General features: G+C 43.3%; 1 protein-coding gene across 1 annotated transcript in view; it reads left to right on the top strand.

The window, feature by feature from the left end:
* Positions 1-22,651, top strand: part of STAC3 (SH3 and cysteine rich domain 3) — a 54,184-nt gene that overhangs the window by 6,481 nt on the left and 25,052 nt on the right. Inside the window, exons 3-4 of the mRNA XM_061614627.1 lie at positions 16,412-16,664; positions 19,997-20,094. Of these exons, the coding sequence (XP_061470611.1) occupies positions 16,412-16,664; positions 19,997-20,094 (351 nt within the window). The remainder of the gene's footprint in view (positions 1-16,411; positions 16,665-19,996; positions 20,095-22,651) is intronic.

Genomic DNA, 22,651 nt, shown 5'->3' with positions numbered 1-22,651 from the left:
AGAAGGCTGTACAGTCTTTGCTTAAAGGCCCCTGGTGAAGAAGATCCCACCATCCCTTGGGGGTAAATTGGTCCCATTGTTGAACTACTCTTACCTTTTAATAATATTCAACTAAAATCAGCCCTCCTGCCACTTAAACCCATTAGACATAGTCCTGCTTTCTGGGGGAGCACAGGATGGTTTGTTACCATGCTGCATGGGAGGTTGCTGTCCAAGAAAGACAAGCCCCAACCCCCTTTGGGTGGGCAAATTTGGCTGTTTGGTATTCTTTTGTTCTTGGATATTGCAAGGCATGCCGGGAATTTTGCAGCACGGAGGTCAAAGTTCTGCCTTGGGGTGGATATATTGTTCTGTGAAGCATACAAATGTGTTAAAGCTGTGTAGTTTTGCAGAATTTTGCTGGAATTTTGAACCGTTTGCTGGAATTTATAAGAATTGGCAGAAACTAGATAAGTTTAGGCAGTGCAAGAAGTGCCAGTGAATATGTGTCATGCCTAAAAGGAACCTTATGCAGGGAAGCTATGCTAGCTTTACATAAGGATGACAGCCTGCACATGAGGATGAATGTGCAAACAGCCACACATACATTAGAAACATAGAATCTTAGAGTTGGAAGGGGCCTATAAGGCTATCGAGTCCAACCCCCTGCTCAATGCAGGAATCCAAGTTAAAGTATACCTGGCAGGTGGCTATCTAGCTGTCTGTCAAATGCCTCCAGTGTCGCAGAGCCCACCACCTGCCTAGGTAATTGGTTCAATTGGTGTACCACTTTTAACAGGAAGTTTTTCCTGATATAACTTGACCCCATTATTCTGTGTCCTGCACTCTGGGACATTTGAAAAGAGACTTTGCCCTCCTCTGTGTGACAACTTGTCAAGTACTTGAAGAGTGCTATCATATTGAAGTCACTATTAGGAGGCAATGTGTCATGTAGAAAATGCTGGACTTATCTATCCAGAGTCATATTTTGATGTCCTTGTAACTAGTGACTAATTTATGCTCTCACCTCCGCATGCTATTAGTCTTTAAAATAAGAGGCATAAGCCCTGTAAATGTGTCTCTAAGATTAAACGCCTCTATAGTAGGGATAGTCAACTTGGTGCCCTCCAAATGTTGTTGAATTCCACCTCCCATCAGCCCCAGCCAGCATGGCCAATGGTCAGGGATGATGGGAGCTGTAATCCAGCAACAATTCGGAGGGCACTGTGTTGGCTACTCCTGCTTTATGGCATCACTTTTTCTGTAAAACAAACAACCACCCACTACCAATATTTATGGAGACGTGTGGGTCTTTATGAGCACTGATGTTTGCCTGTGGAAGACCAGGGAGGTCATTGGAATTTGTAGTATCTCTTTTGTGGGACTCAAAAGAGTTACAGAGGTTTGTTCAAGAAATTCCTGGCCCATAAAACAGTCAATCATGTACACCTGCAAAACTAATGTTAAACTCACCACTACTCAGAGAAGTGCTTAAAGATAACACAAGGGAGTAAATTCCTTTGTACAAGATCACTGGAGACTTATGTCTTTGTAATATCTGAATTTTATTTACGTAAGAGCAAAGGCTGGTAGAAGCAAATGGAAGCAGTCAGCAAAACCACTGATCCTGCATCAGATTCTCAAAGCACCAGCATGCCCCCACCAAATGCTTCCAGTCCAGCTAAACTCACAGCTCTAAACGGTCAGCTCTCTGCCTCTCTTCAAATTCAAAGTTGCCTCTGCATTTTGCTGTTGCTCTGCCCAGCTCCCATATTTTGATTGGTGTTGCATTCCAAAGGTGGGGGAAGCAAGTTCCATCATGCAGGGACATTACTGTTTGTTAAATCCCTAATTGCTGACTAGTTGTCTAGAAGCTAGGGCCTTTTACAGTAACTCAGCAATATTGGTAGTCCCTACAGTGGTCTTTAGTAGGTATTATGCATGTTTGCAGACCAGTAGACAGAGTGTTGGACTTCAACATAGTAGGTCCTACTTCAGATTGCACCGTTTTCAGTTTTGTCATGGGGTGTTATGGGCATGTAGCTTTTTTTCAGCCTCCATTCCACAACTGTAAAATGGGAATTATAGCAGCCTACTTTATAGTGCTGTCATATTATTTACATACTGAAGATTATGAATCAAATAAAAAGGATGTATAGCAGATTATGATGAACTGCAAGAACAGGAACATATGGAAAATCAGAGACACTGCAAGGGGAAAGTAGAATGACGGGGGAAGGCTTAACAATTTAGGTTCAAATTGGAAATATCCCTGACAATCCAGTCTTCCTGCTTTTCTGTGTGCATCTAACGTGTGTCCACACAATACTTAGCATATATGTATCTCTTCTGAGTGTTCAAAGTGCTTTACAAACATTCTCTGTAATTCTTATAACAGTCCTTTTAGGCAGGCCAGTATTGTCACAGACATGTTGTAGATTAGGGGACTGAGATTGAGAGAAGAGAGGCTTGCCTAAGGCTTTACTAAGGAGTTCATAGCAGAGATGAAGCCTGAACAAGAGCCTTCCAAATTTTCAACTTTTTGCTACTGTGCTATGCTACATCTATACACATTGGGCTGTTCTGACATTAACCAGAAACAGCAATGGTGAATGTGCAAGAGTGTGTTGGGTTTTTTTGTAAAGGGGAAAGTTGTGTCTCATGAGCACCAGGTAGTGTGTAAAAATTAGCTTGTGGGGAAATGCACAACTTTGAGGAGTAGTACTTGGATTCTTGCAATTAGATTTGAGGCAGGCACACAGCCTACCTTGAGCAGATCTTCTGCCTCTTTGAAGGAGCCACTGTCACCTGTTACCATGTCCTGCCCCCAAGCCCAAAGTTGTTGTTTTTGTCTCAGCTTAGGGATAGAGGAAACGGATGGAGGAAACTTGGAGGAAACAGATTATTTAGATCCATACCAATCGGGTTTTAGGACTGGTCATGGTACGGAAACAGCCTTGGTCGTTCTGGTAGATGATATGCGGAGGGCATTGGATAGGGGTGAATACACCTTCCTTGTCCTCCTGGACCTCTCAGCGGCTTTCAATACCGTTGACCACGGTATCCTTTTAAACCGCCTAGAGGGATTAGGAATAGGAGGCACTGTCTTGCAGTGGTTCCGTTCCTATCTCTCAGATAGGCAGCAACGGGTGGCATTGGGAGATGAGGTTTCAGACCCTTGGCCTCTTCATTGTGGAGTGCCACAGGGTTCTATCCTCTCTCCCATGCTATTCAACATCTATGTGAAACCGCTGGGAGCAATCATCAGGAGTTTTGGGTTGCAGTGCCATCAGTACGCAGATGACACTCAGCTCTATCTCTCCTTTAAGTCCTCACCGGAGTTGGCTGTGAATACCATGTCCAAGTGCCTAGAATCCGTAAGTGGATGGATGGGAGAGAATAGGCTGAAGCTGAACCCCGACAAGACTGAGGTATTACTTGTGGGAGATAAAAGGAAGTTAGGAATTACTGACCTGATGCTTGATGGGGTAAGTTTACCCCTGAAGGACCAGGTCCGCAGTCTTGGGGTCATACTTGACACCCAGCTGTCCATGGAGGCTCAGATTACAGCAGTGAGCCGGGCAGCTTGGTATCAATTACATCTGATACGGAGACTGCGTCCCTATCTTCCTGTTCACCTGCTCCCTCAGGTGATACATGCCCTGGTCTCCTCTCGCTTAGACTACTGCAATGCGCTCTACGTGGGGTTACCCTTGAAAACGGTCCGGAAATTACAGCTGGTACAGAACGCGGCGGCACGCATGATTACGCATAGCCGTCGCTGGGATCATATCACCCCAGTGTTATTAGATCTTCACTGGCTACCAGTTGTTTACCGGGCCCAATTCAAGGTGTTGGTGTTGACCTTTAAAACCCTATACGGTTTTGGCCCAGTATATCTGAAGGAACGCCTCCAGAATCACCGATTGTGCCGCCTGACGAGATCAGCCTCGCAAGACCTTCTCTTGGTCCCACCGGTGAGAACAGCTAGGCTGGTACGGACCAGAGAGAGGGCCTTCTCTGTTGTGGCCCCCACCTCTGGAACTCTCTCCCTTTCGATCTCAGACATGCTCCCTCCCTGTCCAGCTATCGCCGAGCCTTGAAGACCTGGCTGTTCAGGCAGGCCTACAAGATTGGGACAGATTAACTTATGTTACTTTTGAATTAATGAATGTTTTTTTAGCTTAAAATTTGATTATGTTGATCTATATGTATTGTTTTTATTCTTGTTGTTCGTTGCCTAGAGTGTCCCTAACGCGGACAGATAGGCGGCTGAAAAATAAAATTTATTTATTTATTTATATATATATATACATAGGGCCAGGATAGCAGCAGCAGAGGGAAAGAGGCCCTTGAAGCATTTTTTGAATATTTATGCCCACTCCTTGAGGGTTTTTGATTGTTCACATGGAATCTTCAAAGAACCATGCTCCTTTTCCTGGGAAGCACAAGTCTGCTTGCCTGTCTCCAGCAACCTTCCGCTTCTCTTGAGACCCAGAATTGTGAGAAGGCAGAATATGCCTCTTGCAGGTATTTTCTGTTGCCACTTCTGAGTAATGTGCAAAGTGGGTGATCACACAGCAAGATGCAGAGGTAATAGAAGGCACCTTGTGCTCTCCTGATAATTCTCATTATTAATTTTAATCAGATTGTGAGCCTAGGGCAAGGACCATCTTAGTGCTTATTTTTGTAAGATACTCTGGAAGTCTCTTTGGCTAAAGGGTTGGGGAATAAATGCTTAAAAATAAAAATCCTCCACTGGCTCTTCATACTACCTATTTTTCAGAGTGTTCCCCAACTTGGAGTATGGCCTGTGTTGCTTTTCCTGACAGGTGGAGATTTTTTTAATGTCCCCCTTTTGGGATTAGTTGTGTCAAGGGTTGGTGGCCATGGTCACATTTGGAATTTTGAGAGTACACCATGGGGCAACACCCCCTCTGGTTGCTTCTCCCCCCCTAGTAACTCTTTCCCTCCCCCACCCAACAGACAAAAATTGAGTCCTCTCTCTTAAATTTGCATGATTTTACCCAGGATCCCCCTCTGCAATAAAATAAAATAATAAAATAAACATTTACAGTGGTAGACTGTCCACTCAAAATCACAGATCCGGTGCTTACCAGGCATGAATTTTCATGGATCCTCATGTTTTTTTACATAGGATAATGACAAAACCACTAACAAATCACTGAATACATCTGTGGACACTGTTCGGTATTATAAAAATACACACAGAAATAGGAGCTAATTTGATTGGTCCTATTTCTTAGCAGAGTTGTAAAAATATAAGCAGCAGAATAAGAATATAAACCAGCCCCACCTTTCTCTATATAAATAACAACAGACACAGTCTTCTTAGGTAAAAGATAAAAAAACATTTACTCACGAATTCTTCATATTTGCCTATTCCAACACTCCTCCTCTAATTTGCATGCATTAATATTAACAAGCCCATTTTGACACGAAGTCTTTGGAAACAGTCTCTTGGTAATGGCTTTGTCAAGATGTCAGCTGTCATCTCTGTAGTTGGACAGTAGTTCATCTTGATGAATCCTTTTTCTGTCAATTCACGTACAATATGGTATTTTATAGCTATATGTTTAGTCCGTGGAGTGATTCTCTCAGTCTGAGAATGTCTAATACAACTTTGATTGTCTTCCATCATTTGGATAGGTCTGTGCACCCTTATTCCATGGTCCTTTAGTAGTCTGTTGAGCCAAATGGCTTCTTTGCAGGCTTCTGCAGCAGCTATATACTCAGATTCTGTGGAAGAAAATGCTATTATGTCTTGCTTGTGACTAGCCCAGGAGATAGGTCCATCTCCATACATAAACAGAAAGCCACTAGTTGACTTGGAGTCTGAGCTATCTGCAGCCCAGTCAGCATCAGTGTAACAAGTCAGTGTAGTCAAGTACAAAAGCTTCCCTATTGCTGTTCTGTACTTGTTATTATTTGGTAAAGGTTCACCTACATCATTGTCTTTAAGAAAGTCTGTTGCCATAGGCGTTGCTACAGGATAGGCATCCTTGAGTTCTAGAGTCTCTAAAAGATCAACAGTCTTTTGTTTTTGGTTGAGTAGGTAGGAGCCATCTGCTTCCCTTTCAATCTGGATGCCTAGGTAGTATGTTGCAGTACCTAGCTCTTTGATTTCAACTTCTTTGTTCAAATGATGTACAACTTCTCTGTAGTCTTGATCTCTTTGAGTCGCCACAATCAAGTATTCGACATAAATCAGAATATATGTCAAATGTCCATCTTTGCTTCTGGTGTACAGGCATTGACCTACATCACCTTACTTGAAGCCTAGCTCCTTGAGCATTTTATCCAGTTTCTCGTTCCAGGCCCTTGCAGCTTGCTTGAGTCCATACAGGCCCTTTTTAAGCTCGCATACAAGATGTGCTTGCTTCTGGTTCACGAAACCTAGAGGTTGTTACATGTACAACTCCTCTGTTATTTCTCCATGCAGAAAGGCAGTCTTGACATCGGGGTGTCTGACGTGCATCTGTTTGGAGGCTGCCACACTTAGTAGCATTCTTATTGTGCTGTGTCGGACAACAGGAGCAAAAGTAGCATCATAGTCCTCTCCATATTTCTGCAGGAAACCTTTGGCAACTAGTCTTGCCTTGTAGCGTTCAACTTCTCCTCCTGCATCTTGCTTCACCTTGAACACCCATCTGCATCCTATGGCTTTCTTGCCTGGTGGAAGTTCTGTCAGAGTCCAAGTCTTATTCTTGTGCAGTGCATCCATCTCCTCCTGAGCGGCTTTTCTCCACTGAGCACCTTCGGATGCTGGCATTTGCTTGATCTCCTCCCAAGTCGATGGTTCTCTGGGTAGCGCCGACCTTGCGAGGTAGGACAGTCGTAGAGCTGGGACACCTTTGTTGGTTCGCAATGAGGATCTGGGAGCTTGTTCTGGGATCTGGTCTAGCTCTGCAGCATCTTCCTGTCCGGTCATCTCATCATTCTCATCTGCGTCTGTACCTCTCTCTGCCTCATCATCACTTTCTGCAATCTCTGCCTCTTCCTCTTGTTCAAGGCTTGGGTCAGATTGTGCAGACATCTGTGATGTCACTGGTATTTTGTATGTGGGTACTGGCATATCTATAAGAGATTGGACATGGTGTCCTTGCTCTTCTGAGAAATCTAGCAAAGTCCCTCTTTTGTCAGCTCTGCTTCGTTTATCAAAGTAGACAACATGTCTTGTGCTGACTTCACCTGTCTTTAGGTTCATAACTCTGTAGCGTTTGCTACCAGGAGCATATCCTATCAAAATAGTCTGTTCTGTTCTAGCTTCTGCCTCTTCTGTTTTGCTATGTAGGCAAAAGCAATGCTTCCAAACACTGATATGTGCCAGGTTTGGAATCCTGCCATGCCACAACTGGAATGGTGTGTGTGTGGTGCCTTTGGTTGGCAATCTGTTCTGGATATACGTTGCAGCCACGATCGCGTCACCCCACAGCCTTTTGGGTAGATCAGCGTCAGCAAGCATGCATTTTGTCATTTCCAGAAGAGATCTAAGTCTCCTTTCAGAAATCCCATTCTGCTCTGGAGTATGACTGACAGTCCTCCTGTGCAAAATGCCTTGTTCCTTCAGGAAACTTTGTGTTTGGTGCAATATAAACTCACCACTGTTGTCCGTCTGTAGAGATTTCGGCTTCCTTTCAAATTTTGTGGACACCATGGAGATGTATTTCTTCAGCATCTCGTGTTTGACTCTTGTCCTTCAATAAGTAAGTCACACAGTACCTTGAAAAATCATCCACAAAAATTAGAACATAGTATTCTGCCCAAGTGAAGGTACATTAAATGGTCCACAGAGGTCGCTGTGTATGAGATCTAGCACCTTGGTGCTTCTCTTTTCAGTCCTTGGTGGAAATGAGGGCCTAACACCCTTTTCCTTAGTGCAATTTATGCACCTGCTTGCTTTATTATGGTTCTGTTGGTTTACCTTGATACCTGTGGCAAGGTTCTGCTTTTGTAGCTGTAGGATCACCTTTGGATCACAGTGTCCCAGTTGTCTGTGCCAAAGTTCTAGGCTGGTCTCTTCCTTGTCCACCATGGCTGTGTTTGCTTGTTCAGCTGTAAGACTCAGTTCATAAACACCATCATTTTCATAAGCTAGTGCAAGCAATTCATCATCTTTGGTCACTGTACACTTTCCATCCTGGAAATGTATTGCAAATCCTTTCTTGTCTAAAGCTGAGACACTCAGCATATTGCAATTTAAGCCTGGGACATATAAAACACGATCTGCCACATTTACTATGGTTTGATCGGATACCTTGCACCTTAGAGCAATGGATCCAGATCCATTAATGTTCATATATTGACCATTGGCAGTCTGGATTCTTCCTTCAGTATCACTGTTTATTTCATCAAATAAATCTTCATTATAACAACTGTGGTTTGTACATCCACTGTCTAAAATCCAATTGTTTGATTTTGTTTGTAATTATTTGCCACAAGACCTTCGTGCGTTAAAAGGAAATTTCTTCCTTTGCTTTCTTTGGATTCCTCTCTGCGAGGTCCATGCTTGTGCTTTGAGAAAGCATGCTCCCTTTGTTCTCTTTCTTTAAAATTGGGAGAGCTGCCATTGGCTGTTGAACCTTTGGGTGAGTCACAGTCCCTGGCCAGGTGACGGCACCTCCCACATGAAAAACAGCATTGTGATTGGCTCTTGGGAGGGGCTTTTCCCTTCCCTTTATCTCTGCTAGCCATGTAATTTGATCCATTATTGTTTGGATCTCTTTGGGTCACACATTCTTCTCTCAATTTCGAAAGAGCTTCCTCAAAAAGAATCTCAGGATTGTGGTTTAAAAGAGAAATAAAAGGATCAAATCTCTTTCCAAGAGATCCCAAAAGAAAACCCAACTTCTGTTGGTGGTTAAAAACAAACCCAGCCAATTGTAATTTGTTGAAAATAAGCAACAAGGGATATGTTTTTCACAATTTTCCTTTGTCTGCAATTTTAAATTCACTATCTCTTTAATCAACATGGTTTGGCATCTAAAGCTTTGAAATCCAAAAGCTGTTTGAAGTTTGTCTAGCATCTCTGAGGCAGATTTACATTCATTTATATAAACAAGCTGTTCATCCCTCAGAGAATCAAATATTATAGCTTTTGCAAGAGAATCTTTGTCTTCCCAAGCGCTAGCTTCTTGGCCCATTCCCTTCTGGTTTAGGTTTTTCGATGCAGCATAGAGCTTTTTCTGCAGCTAAAATAATCATGATTCTAGTCTTCCACTGGTCAAAGTTAACAGCGGATAGTTCAGGCATTCTTCTTGAAAAATCTCTCCTTTGCTGATACATGCTTCCTGGTCTGAGAGGAGCTTTTGTTATGCTAAAACAACTCAAGGAAGTAACAGCAGCAAAAATAGTCTCTTTTAAAGTTGGTGCCTGATACAGAGCAAAGGTGTTGTCTCCCAAATGGGTTAGTTGCCCAGTGCGCAGTACAGGCAAATCACCACACCCAGGTTGAAGGGTACAACAAGCTTTATTTCATTCTGGCCAGAAGAGGTGCAAGGCAAGAATTTGCAAAACAAGCACACCCCTTATGGGGGTGTGTGCTACACTTTTATACAATGCAAGCAAAAATTCATGACACATTCTAATTGGCCCCCTAATGCCATCCTGCCACCTTTCCATTGGTCTATCTTCTAACTTATGCATGCCTATCATTTCTTATGCACCCAGCACATTAATTTCTCCACCCATATCTGCATTCCAAGCTAGCCATCACACAATAGCTTCCCAGCACGTATTTTTACTGATAAGCTTCAGCAAGGCATGTAACTCCTCTAGGCCTCCTAAACTTAGTTTCTTTTTTTCTTGAAAACGCTGGCCCTGAGTCATCAAAGGGGGAAACAAAACACGCAAAAATACTTAAAATAAAACCCGAAAAATCTGGTTTAATTCTCAACTATTTCTGGGCAACATAACCTGTTCGGTATTATAAAAATACATACAGAAATAGGAACTAATTTGGTTGGTCCTATTTCTTAGCAGAGTTGTAAAAATACAAGCAGCAGAATGAGAATATAAACCAGCCCCACCTTTCTCTATATAAATAACAACAGACACAATCTTCTTAGGTAAAATATAAAGAACATTTACTCATGCTTCATATGTTCAGAACCATAGGTTCTAGCTTAGATGAAAGAAAAATAGTCTCAGTCCATCTTAATCTTTGGTATGGATGCTCTCAGAGAGAGCATCTGTGCCATGCAGCCTCTCCCAATGGTGGATAGATCAGCAATGGAGAATATTCAAAAATCCCCCAAGACAAAGGAGGAGGAAGTCAGGTAACTAAACCCCACCCATTAGGAAGTTACATCGTGGTAAACAGGTACATGGGATATTCCCCAAATATCCCTTAAAGTGACCATGCAATATTTGTTTATTCCAACAGACACAGAGGTGACCTATGATTTCATTGTGGGTTTGAGGGGATCCCTTTTTAAAATAAAATGAATAAATATTATGAGGATTAACATGTGTCTTGAATGTCAGGGCAGTGCTGGTAAGCCAGATCCATGCTTTATACTTTTCAGTCAATGCAGACAGATGTGAGCTGTGATTATGGTTAGGGAGCGGGGAAGACTGTGGGGAAAATGGAATTTTAAGAGGATCAATTTTACAGAATCTGTGTGTGAGTGTGTGTGTGTGTGTGTGTAGGCAAAATAGGAAAAAGTGTCACTATGCCAACTTCCTCCTTTAGCTCTATATTCTTTTCGAAGGGGGAAAGATAACCACCCCAGGAGTGTAGTTTTCCATGGTCTGGGGGTGGGGCGAGACCCCTTAGGTTTTTGGGACCCAGGTCCCAGCAGAGTCCCTATGTCTCCAGCATCCTGCGAGCCAATCAGCCACCAAGAAGTCCCAATGAATGTCAACTGCAAGCAAGCCTTTATCAGGTTCTACTTCAAAAAGACAAGTTATGCAGAGTGAGCATTCTGCAATTGCAGAAAAAGAAACAGTGAATCCTGATGATAGCACCCCATCTACATAATCAAGTAGTTTGGTAGTAGCAGGAGTTAAATGTGTAGACACTGACTTCAGTAATTCAATCAATATCTCAGAAATATCTCTGAGACAGTGGAAAAGGACAGTCAAATGGTAACAGTGATAGAGAAGCAGAAAGCAGTATTCAAGCCTGGCCAGATTATTCTGTAATTTTGTAAGGTTGTAGAATCTTAGAAGGGGCATGGTTGTGAGGGGATGTGACTGTGACTATCATGAAGGGACCCAGCACTTCTGAATTTGCCACTACACTACTGAACTACCCTGAACACCACATGACACAGGGACAGTGAGAAAGGGGAAACTCAGAAGTTTTGCAAGGAAAGCCCTCAAGGGAGTGCTCCTGCACTTATGGGTGCCATGTTGGCAGCACCCATGGGCATCATGGTTATTCTACATCTACATATTCTGTCAGAACTTGAATCCTTAATGCCAGCGAGGGTGTGATTGTAGTCCTCTGCTGTTGTTAGCCACAGAAAGGCCTTGAGGGAGAAGGCAAAAAGCGGGATAATGTAGTTTTTATTCCACAGAAGGGATTGCGTAGAATAATGCACGTAGAAACCTTTTGCTGCTAACAATCAATATGTCAATATTTCTCACACATGCAGGAATCAAGTCTCTTGATAAGAGATGTGTATTCCAACATAATGTTTTGAAAGATGCTAGACAACCCAGAGCTGTCTGCTTTCTGTGGTGGCTGAAGCCTGCTGCAGCAGCCCAAGCCCTGCAGAAATTTCCACATTTATTTAAACTGCTGAATTTCAAGATCCCAGGAGACCCCGTATGTGCACAAATAAGTGTACATGAATGAATGCGGGAGGATGAGTATTGGCTGGTTCTCCTCCCCTGGGGCATATATTAGCAACTGTTGCCTTAGGATAGCAGGGTTGCATTTCAACCAGTTCTGACTCTATGCTTTCCACCTTGTTGCTGCCCCAAGCATCCTCTGTGCACTGCCTTGGCTGCCCTTCTAGGCAGCAGAAACAACATCTGGGTCAGTGACATCTCTTGCCCTGTGCCTTGTACAGACTGCACTGCTCAGGATCAAGATGAACTTCATCACGCTTGTGGGATGAAGTTGCTTACTGGTGGCCACTGCAGAGGTTCTCAAACTCTGGTCCTCCCACCATGAGATTTATTCCGAATGAGCTCTATTTTTATTGCACTACATGTGTTGGTTTGCTTATCTGTGACAGTTTCTTGCAAAACAGCTCCCTGCCCCACTACAGGTGTTAATACAATCATCTCAACAATTATCACCAACCTGTTACAGTAAAAGATTGAAAGTGTGCCTAGCATATATTTAAATTCTAATGATCACTGACTGTAACTTTTGTGTCTCATTGCCATTTATTTATTTATTTATTTATTTATTTATTATATTTCTGTACCGCCCAATAGCCGTAGCTCTCTGGGCGGTGCACAACATAAAAACATCCAATATACAAGTAACAACATATATCAACAACTTAAAAACAATATACCAAAAATAGTAGAACATAATTAAACATATAAACAACTACAACACAAGCCGAAAAATATTAAAACGTATTAAATCAGTTAAAAGTATTAAGATGTTAAGATGTTAAGAATTAAAATTACTAAAATATTAAGAGCGTAAGTGCAAATGTGTTACAATAGATGATAAAAATGTTGTTAAAATGTTGTTAAAAAGCCTGGGAGAACAAAAAGGGTTTTACCTGGCGCCGGAAGGACAGCAATGTTGGCGCCAGGCGTACCTCATCAGGGAGAGAGTTCCATAGTTCGGGGGCCACCACAGAGAAAGCCCGTTTTCTTGTTGTCACCTTCCGGGCTTCTCTCTGGGTGGGCCCCCGAAGGAGGCCCTTCAATGTTGAACGCAGAGTACGGGTAGGTTCATATCGGGAGAGGCGTTCCACCAGGTATTGTGGTCCCAAGCCGTGTAAGGCTTTATAAGTAAAAAACAGCACTTTGAATTGAGCCCGGAAGCATATAGGCAGCCAGTGCAAGCGAGCCAGAATCGGAGTTATATGTTCCCATCTCCGAGTCCCTGTTAGCAATCTGGCCGCTGCGTTTTGCACGAGCTGCAGCTTCCGAACTGTCTTCAAAGGCAGCCCCACGTAGAGTGCATTGCGGTAGTCCAATTTTGAGGTTACCAGTGCATGGACAACTGAAGCAAGGTTTTCCCTATCCAGATAGGGGCGTAGTTGGGCCACCAACCGAAGTTGATAGAAAGCATTCCGTGCCGCCGAGGCTACTTGTGCCTCTAGTGACAGGGATGGTTCTAAAAGAACTCCCAACCTACAGACCTGCTCCTTCAGGGGGAGTGCAACCCCGTCCAGAGCAGGTTGAGCCTCTCCCATCTGGTCAGGGGAGCCACCCACTAACAGCATCTTAGTCTTATCTGGATTGAGCTTCAATTTATTCACTCTCATCCAGTCCATTACCGCAGCCAGGCATCGGTTCAGCACCATGACAGCCTCACCTGAAAAGGATGAACAGGAGAAGTAGAGCTGCGTGTCATCAGCATACTGGTGGCAACGCACTCCAAAACTCCTGATGACCGCACCCAGCGGCTTCATGTAGATGTTAAAAAGCATGGGGGATAGTACTGACCCCTGTGGAACTCCGTATTGGAGGACCCAGGGTGCCGAGCAAGACTCCCCCAGCACTACCTTCTGGAGACGACCCACTAAATAGGAGCAGAACCACTGCCATGCAGTACCTCCAACTCCCAAATCAGCGAGTCTCCCCAGAATTTTATCCTTTTATATTTCACTTAATGCAACTGGCAGAATGTGCTTGAGTCCATAAAAGCTTATTCCATAATAAATTTGTTAGTATCTTTAAGGTGCCCTAAGACACTCTTGTTTTTTCTGCAAGGGACTAAGGCTGCAATCCAATACACACTTACCTGGGAGTAAGTCCTATTGGACCCAATGAAGCTTACTTCTGAGTACACATGTATTTGATTGCACTGTAACACCATTACCTCTCTAGATAACTATTCAAGTGGCCCACAGAAAAGTTGCAGAACCCTTGAGAACACCTTGATTAACTTTTTTTTCCTGTTGATGGAGTATGAGGCTGTTTTGACCAGGGCCAGATTATTGACTAGGTTAACAAGACCTTGGCCTAGGGCCCATAGTTAGTTAACGATTTCTTATTTTAAAATTGTATATGGTACATTTATATATGTTATAAACCACTTTGATTTTTTTATGAATAGTGGTATATACATATTTTTATAAATAAATTAATTAATTTGGTGCTGATTTTGACAATGCCAGTGCTAAAGGGATTTTAAAAAAATATACACACACACATTGCACAGCCATTGCAACAGAAAAGCTACTATATTTTATGATTATTAAAATATCAGTTATGTATGTGCTTTGTTTCATTGTACAAAAAAGTTTATTAAGTTGTCCAGTAAGACTCTCGGCAATTTTCAAATGGTCTGTTGGAGAAAAAGTTAACAAACACTGGGCTAGTGAACTGAATGATCATTCTGTAGTCTGTGTTTCTCCTCCCCATATTCTTCAGCAAGACAGTTTGCCTTTATTTTTTCAAAGTGTGGTTATGTACATTTATTCAATTAAATGTACATTTGCATTCCCTTCCTTTTAAAATGACGCAAAGAATCAGTGAGAGGAGTGGGGGAGGGGGATGACTGACATTGCCACTGTTCCAGACAAACAGTGTGGTGCCCAGCTGGCTTCCACTGTTAATGCTGTGAACCTCAAAAGACAGGATGTAAATGCCTAAAATGAGTAAAGATGAAGCAGACGGAGGTAAATTACCTGTGGTTTTTGATTTTTCATTAGAGTTTTATATTCTTGCAAATAGCGGCAAGTACACTTCCCCTAGCAGCTTGATGGCTGGAATCCTGTACATCTGGATGCATTAGTATTAGTAAGTATTGCTGATTAGTAATTAGTATTATATTTATTACTTGCTCCTCACCAGAAGGTCCCAGGACAGGTTACAACCATGTAAAATTTGTTTGTTACCAAAGGGAGTCCAGGATGGCAAACAGTGACAAAACACTACAAAAACTTTTTTTTAAAACCTTAAAACATCTTTAAAACAATTACAATATAGATACAGACTGGGATAAGGTATCTGCTTAAAGGCTTGTTTTAAAAAATGCAGCATTTTGAACAGTCTAAAACAAATTACAGTCACAACTAGAGTGGGGTCCTTAGGCAAAAGGTACACAAAGCATCAGTTATTGGGTTTGACTGCTTGAAGTTAGGAATGCAGGCTTTCATCAGTAGACCAGTGAACTAAACATTCAGTTGAGGAAACGATGTGGGCTCATTTTAAATCAGCGGGGTTGCAAGTGAAGGGCCTTTTTGTTTGTTGAGACTATCTTGGTTCTGGCATATTTTTTTTATAACCGGATGAAAATTACAATATTAGATAGCTTTTCCTTGTAATTGTTTGTTACAATTTAACATACCCTTTGATATCTTTCCCACCCACACCCCAAAAGCGGGTACCCTTTGAGACGTTTGTCATAGGCACATGGACTTTAAGTTTAATTTGAATTATTAACACGTTGGAGCGAGCTCACCTGCTAAGAAACTTTCTTACAGTGTGATCCTGTGCACATTTACTCAGAGGTTAGTCCCACTGCATTCAATAGGGCTAACTAGCTAGTAAGTTGTTTTAGAAATACAGCCCAAGTGACCAAGCCTCCAGTTCAGCTGCATACCTTCATACCTACCTTCTACCAGAAGCTCAGTAAGCAAGCTGCCATTTCTTAGCTTCATCTCCTCTCCTAAAAAAACCCTTCAATATGGTACTGATCTAACCACAGGATTGTTAAAAAGGATTTCTGAGATGTATATACGTGAAGCACTTTAAGCTATATACATGCTTTGCAGAACAATTATTATTAACCAATTCATTGATTAGAAAGCAGATGATTAATCCATGTATATGTTTAGTTGCCAGTCCTGCTTAAAATGCCGTCGCATGGAGAGAGCTCCATAATGCAATCTGTTTCTGTGATGCGGCATCCCCATGAGATGTGGCCGCTGACTGTTCTTTACCACTGCAGACCAGCAGCTTGTTTCCTTGTGGCAGTGTGGAAAAAAGCCACTGCATGCGAATGGCGAGCTCTGTGTGCTTGCATGGCTGCCATAACGCTACTTCTGTATGTTCATTGGGCATTAGTTTGCATTACCTTTTGAGCAGATGAATTTCACAGTCTGGAATTTGGGGTTCCCTTCCCCTGTTTTTGCCACAGACCTGAGGGGTATCCTGGCAGTTCCCCTCCAATACTTTGCGTTGTTTTTGAGCTAGTCATGGACAAGTTGGGAGTGTGCATGCCAATGGCACTGGTTGCCAAGGTTCCTTGTTGGCATCTGTCAAGTGCTGATTGTCCACCCCCCATCCCACCCTGCCCTCCCACCCCATCCCGGACCTTCAGCTGCAGCGGCTAAAGCAGCTTTTCACACGCAAGCCCAAGGAGGAGCCTGCCCCAGAGGAACCACAGGCCAATGGAGAGCTGGTCAGCCCCACGGGAGGACCAATCTACTACATCTATGAGGAAGAGGATGAGGAAGAAGAGCCTGAGCCACCGCCTGAGCCGGAGAAACCAGTTAACGACAGACCTCACAAGCTCAAGGATCATTACTTCAAAAAACCCAAGTTTTGTGACGTCTGTGCCCGCATGATTGTCCGTGAGTCCTACCTGAGGGGGACAAACTGCAGGGGTGGTGGTGGTCAGAGGATTGCTTTCTCCTTCTGTTGGTATACTTGGGCCTTCAACAGTGGCATAAGGGACAGAGGTCCAACAGGCATGGCTTTTCCTCTCTCTGCATTCACTGCTGTATTTGGTGAGTTTGAGATGATATTAGGTCATTTTGCAAGGTTGGCAAATATTGAGGCAAATTGGCAGTGATGCAAAATTGACATCTGTCATCTATGATATGATGCAGTCAGAGTCATGCAGCTGGGCATTTTAGTAGCATCTGGCCACTGCTATTGTCTAGCCTGTATATTGTATAGCCTGGTCCTAAGGGTTCAATTTCGTTCCAGTATTGCCTACTACTGCAGCTAAAACGTTATTGTTTTGAGTGATTTATTGTACTTTTTTGTATTAATATTCTGTCACTGCTTTGGGAGTCTTTGGGCCAAAAAGCGGTATACAAATAAGCCATAATAATAATACAATATTTCTGTATGTCATCCAGTTGTTTAAGACAAATGTAAGGTGGCCAGTTCTGCATTGCCAAAATAGAGGATTTGCTTCACAAAGAAAGGAAAGTGGACACAAATTTGAAAAAAAACCAAACCCATGTGGTAATATCTATGCATAGATGCAAATTTAGAAATAATTACTATAAATAGAATAAATAGAAATATAATACATCTTGCCACTGTGGGGAACTCTGTCCTCTGACCAGGTGCTCCTCACTGTTGATGGGCAACTTCAAGACTCCTGCTCTCCCTATTTAGTGTCCCTTGTCTTTAAACCAGAGTTGGACAGGACAGCCCTCAAACAGAGGACTGACAGCCCTTCAGAAAAATGGACTGTCCTCTGTACAATAGGACACATGGCCACCCAAGGCACCCAAGTTCTGCCAGTAACAAGGTAGTAAGCTTAGTGGGCAATGGAGAGGAGGTGTTGTAAAAGGAGACGGGGCAGTGTTGGGTGTGGGGACTGGAATTGGGATGGCATGTGCTTCAGGGACATGGTGAGACACAAAGAAAGACAGAAGATGTGGCCTGTGTGGCCTGTCACCAGTGGCAAAACTTTGGTCTGAATGCTGAAGGTGATGGTGGTGAAATATGTATTTCTAACTGCCTCACACGCAACATTGTTCAGAAATTCTCAGAAACCAAAAATAATTAGTACAGGTTTAAAACTGGTGGTTAAAATCAGTGCAGTTTTGAAAGGTTTGGTCTGCCATCTTCATTCAAAATGGTGTCCAATTGTATCCAAACATAGATTAAAACCCTACTCCTTCATCTTAGGAACCATCATGCAAAAACCGGATATGATACCTTAAGGGGTGTCCAAATGCACAGTGAACAGAGAAACAAACAAATTTCCAAAACAGTAGATACAAACATTTTTTTTAAAAAATGCAGTTGAGTCAGAGATGGGTGTGCATCAACCCTGGCAGCCATTTTAAAGCTGAGAAGGTAAAGCCCACACCTCTCTTTCCCATTACACTGTGAAGTCATGATGGCTCCGGTTTCCCCAAGAGATCAGTAACGTAATGGGGAGGGAAAGAATGCAGTTAATAGTCATATCTCCCTCACAGTTTTGAAAAAGCTGGGGTTTGGGGAATTTGCAGCATGATCTGTCTGTCGTGTCCCTTTGTGCACCTTTACATGCATACCTACAACTGGGTTAAGCAGCTCTCTTATGAGGTGAGGGCCTACGGTATTCATATATGAGTGAACCATTCCCCATCTTCCAGAACAATTGGTTCCCAGCATGACAGGCCTTGTTGCCTACCCTCCCCCAGTGGAGGAGATGAGAAATGGTAAGGACTTTACCAGTCTGGTCAAAAAATCATCTTCTTGGCCAGTTGCTTAGAAAAGGAGGATTTAAAGCCAGGCCAAATAACATTTGTGTGTGTGTGAAGTTTTCACTGATATATCCTTCCTTTCCATACACTTTTTTAAAAAGTACCTTTCAGAGGAGGAGGAGCATTCTGTGCATGCTTAACATATGTGTGTTTAGTGGGCCATTTGAAAAAGAGAGATCTAGCTGGCTTCCCATACAAGGAAAAGTAACTCTGCCCCTGCTCGCAGTCAGTCTGTAGTAAGTGCCAGTATTTTGAAAGCAGAGCTTGGAAAAGTAATTTTTTGAACTACAACTCCCATCAGCCCCAGCCAACATGGCCACTGGATTGGGCTAGTGGGAGTTGTAGTTCAAAAAAGTAACTTTTCCAAGCTCTGTTTGAAACCAGAAGTTGGCGATCTTAGGACCAAGCTACTACATGTAATAAAGGCAACAATGTTTCTTTAAATGCAAATTACACACATCAAAACGTACACACACAGAGAGATGGAGGGGTGTCTCAAGGCTGTGCTGTGATCAACTGTCAGAGGTGAGCCAAGCAGTCAGAGTCAAGGGAGACACAACAACAGACAGGACCATGAAGACCTTGTCGCTTAGGAAAGGCCTCAGACCATTCAGGAAGTCTTTTTATAGGCCTTCCTACCTAGGAGAATGCCAATAGCCAGCCAGCCGGAATGGGCAGGCCATCCCAGAGCCTTGAGGATACTTCATTGCCACGAAGATGCTCCAAGCTGCAGTTCTAACAGCTCACCACATGGAGCAGCTGCAGACAGAACTGACAATTCGATTCAATTGCAATTTAAAAAGCCAAAGGGTTACACATACAGGGGGGTGCTAATGTTTCTCCATGTATAATTCCCTTATACACACACACCTACGCTGGGTTCTGTACTGCAGTGAGCCAAACTGGGGGACATGACAACTCTGTTAAATGACATCTCCCATCCTTGCTTTGCATGTTTATTTATTTTTATTACATTTATATCCCACTTTTCTACCAAGTAGCTCAAAGTGGTGTACAAACATGGTTCTCCCCTCTCCATTTTATTCCCACAACAACCCTGTGAAGTAGGTTAGCCTGAGAGACAGTGACTGACTCCAGGTCACCCAGTGAGCTTCATGGCTAAGCATGGATTTGAACCCTGGTCTCACAGTGTCCCTGTCTGACACTCTAACCATTGCACTACACTGGCTGGAGAGACCCATGTGAAAAGACGTGAGCATGCTGCAGTCCAGAGATGGGAAAGCATTGGCCCTCCAGATGCTGCTAGACTCCAATTCCCATCAGCTCCATCCAGCTTGGCCAATGGATGATGGGAGTTTAAGTCCAGCAACATCTGGAGAGCCACAGGGTTCCTCACTACTGGTGAAGAAGTGGAGAGAGAGGAGGTGCTGGGTTTTGGGGTGGGGGCAGGGGGGAGGGAGGCTCCTACAGTCCACATTGCTACCAACCAGTTGCCTCTTTTTCTGCTGTAGTCAACAACAAATATGGCCTGAGATGCAAGAACTGTAAAACTCATATCCATCATCACTGCCAACACTATGTGGAGTTCCAGCGCTGCTTTGGCAAGATTGTAAGTATCCCTGCTTGGCCCCAGCTGCAAAATTTCAGCTTCCTGCCATTTGCTCTCCTGAACATGATATGCTGTGTGCACGACTTGGATGCCAAGTTCAGGTTACCTTAGTCCCATAATGTGGATGGTGGATAATGTTTAGGCACACAGAAGAGATAAGATCTTCCCGCAGAGGCATGCTAATTTGAAAACAGGAATCTATCTGATTGCTTTAATAGGCAACATAACAGAAGCTGTAAGCTCAAGCTACTATGTGTTATTGCAGAAGTTAGTGCTTGCAGCTGGAGTGAACTTAGTTAAAAGAAGAATTTGTGTATGTGCTGTCATTAGATGCATGGATCTGATACATCACTGAGTTTGATTAAAAAATACTTTTTAAAAAAAATATTGGGAGAGAGAATATTAAACTTTAAAAAGTATGGAAACAATTTTATATTGTTCTGGAACCATCAAAACCTTAATTGTAGAATTGAAGTATATTCACTAATAGGCAAAAAACCTTGCAGTTTAAGAACATATCTATAGCCAACAGATATTTCTATCAAACTTTAACCATATGCTCAGAGGCACCTGTTACCAAATTCCTCCAAGCTACACAGGAAGTGGATTGGACTGTGAAAGACCAACCCAAATTGTGTTTGCATTTTGACAAATTTGTAGGGCAGTCCAATATCTCAGAGGAGGTCAGGCCTCCTGCTCCCCTGGTGCATCACTATAGGTGCCCAATTTCCCTCCTTTTAAAGTTTGATAGAATACCTGTTGGCTATAGGTACGTTTTTAAACCGCAAAGTTTTTTGCCTATTAGTGAATTTCTCTGCTTTTTAATCCAGAAGGTAAGAAATGGGATCCTGTGCAAGTTTGCTGAGAATGGATTGTCCATTTGCATGCTTATTGAGTTCAGTGGGATCTACTCCCCTGCAATCATGCTTAGGATAGGTGAAACTGACCACAGGTGATGGGGAGCGGAGGAGGAAAGGTTTGATCATTTGCATATTTACTGAGTTCAGCAGGATTTACTCCCATGCAATTATGCTTAGAATAGGTAAACTGACCATGGGGAGGGAGGCCTGGAGTGAGCAGGGGAGGAGGAAGAAGGAAGAGGGGAGGAGAGAAAGAAGGGAGGAGGAGGAAGGGAGAGGAGAGGGGAAGGTGGAGAAAGGCAGGTCTGATCATTTGCATGCTTATTGAGCTCAATGGGATTTACTCCCGTGCAATCATGTCTAGGGTAGGTAAAACTGCCCATTGGGGAGGAGGAGGGGGAGGAAAGAGGAGAGGGAAGGAGGAGGGGGGAGAGGGGAGCAGAAGGAGGGGGAGGGGGAGCAGAAGGAGGGGGAGGGGGAGCAGAAGGAGGGGAAGGGGAAGGGGAAGGAGGGAATTGGAAGGGGAGGTGGTGAAGGAAGGGGAAGGAAAGGGGCAAAAGGGAGGTGATGGGAGTGAGGTGGAGGGGAGGGCAGGTTTGATCATTTGCATGCCTATTGAGTTCAATGGGATTTACTCATGTGCAATCACGCTTAGGATAGGTGAAATTGACCTGGGGGAGTGGCAGGGAGGGGAGGGGGGAGGGAGGGAGGGAGGAAGGGGGAGGAGAGGAGATTGGATGGGTGGGCACTGGGCAGAGGGGAAGCCCCTTTCCAAAAGGAAAACATTGTGAACAGTATCATTCTTTTTCAGGGTTTCCCCCACCTTTGCAGTCACATGTAGCCTTCCACCCAAATTTAAACCAAAGCTGTCCCTGGCCACATCCACACCAGACTTTTATTTCACTTTAGACAGTCATGGCTTCTCCCAAAGAATCCTGGGAAGTGTAGTTAGTAAAGGGTGCTAGGAGATGCCCTGATCCCCTCACAGAGCTTCAATCAGAGTGGCTGACTATTAAACCACTCTGGCCACTGGAGCTCTGTCCGGAGAATCAAAGTGTCCTCTCAGCACCCTTCACAAACTACATTTCCTGGGATTCTCTGGGGGAAGCCATGACTGTCTAGTGAAATAAAGGTATGGTGTGGGTGTGGCCCCCGATTGGGCAAGCCCAGCAGCTGTGAGTCTGGCTTTAGAACACTGACAGTTGGTTCTTACTAAGCATGCCCGGCCTTATCATTGAGTTCAATGCTAAATTTATTAAATTAATTAAGAATCAGCCAGGCATTTTTTTCGCTTTTAAACTGCAGAAGATGAAGATCAGAGTATGGGCCAAGGTCAGTCATAGGATTGCAGGTACTCTGTGAACATGGCTGATTTTTAATTAATTTCAACAGATTATGAGAACTCTGACAGAAAAAAGTCCAAAAGGGATCTCCTTTTTCTCTCTCTTTTTACACTTTGAACTCTTGATTCTCTCTGACTGTTTTGAGCATTGCCATGAAAATTTAGAGGGTTGTTAAGCAAGCATTTCTGAGTTCAGGACTCCAAGTTTTGTAAGGTTTTGTTTTGAAATGAGCTTATGGGAAGCATCAGAATGGCATGGGGGCATTTTCAATTTAACATTGCGGATACAAAAAATCCATGCTGAGTATACAGCCACTCTTGTGGCTGTATAATTATTTTATGGGTGTGATGGTTA

Source organism: Rhineura floridana, chromosome 3 (genome assembly GCF_030035675.1).
Source record: "Rhineura floridana isolate rRhiFlo1 chromosome 3, rRhiFlo1.hap2, whole genome shotgun sequence".
NCBI lineage: Eukaryota > Metazoa > Chordata > Lepidosauria > Squamata > Rhineuridae > Rhineura > Rhineura floridana.
The sequence above is the reverse complement of the archived record's forward strand: the minus strand, read 5'-3'. Positions and strand labels throughout refer to the sequence as shown.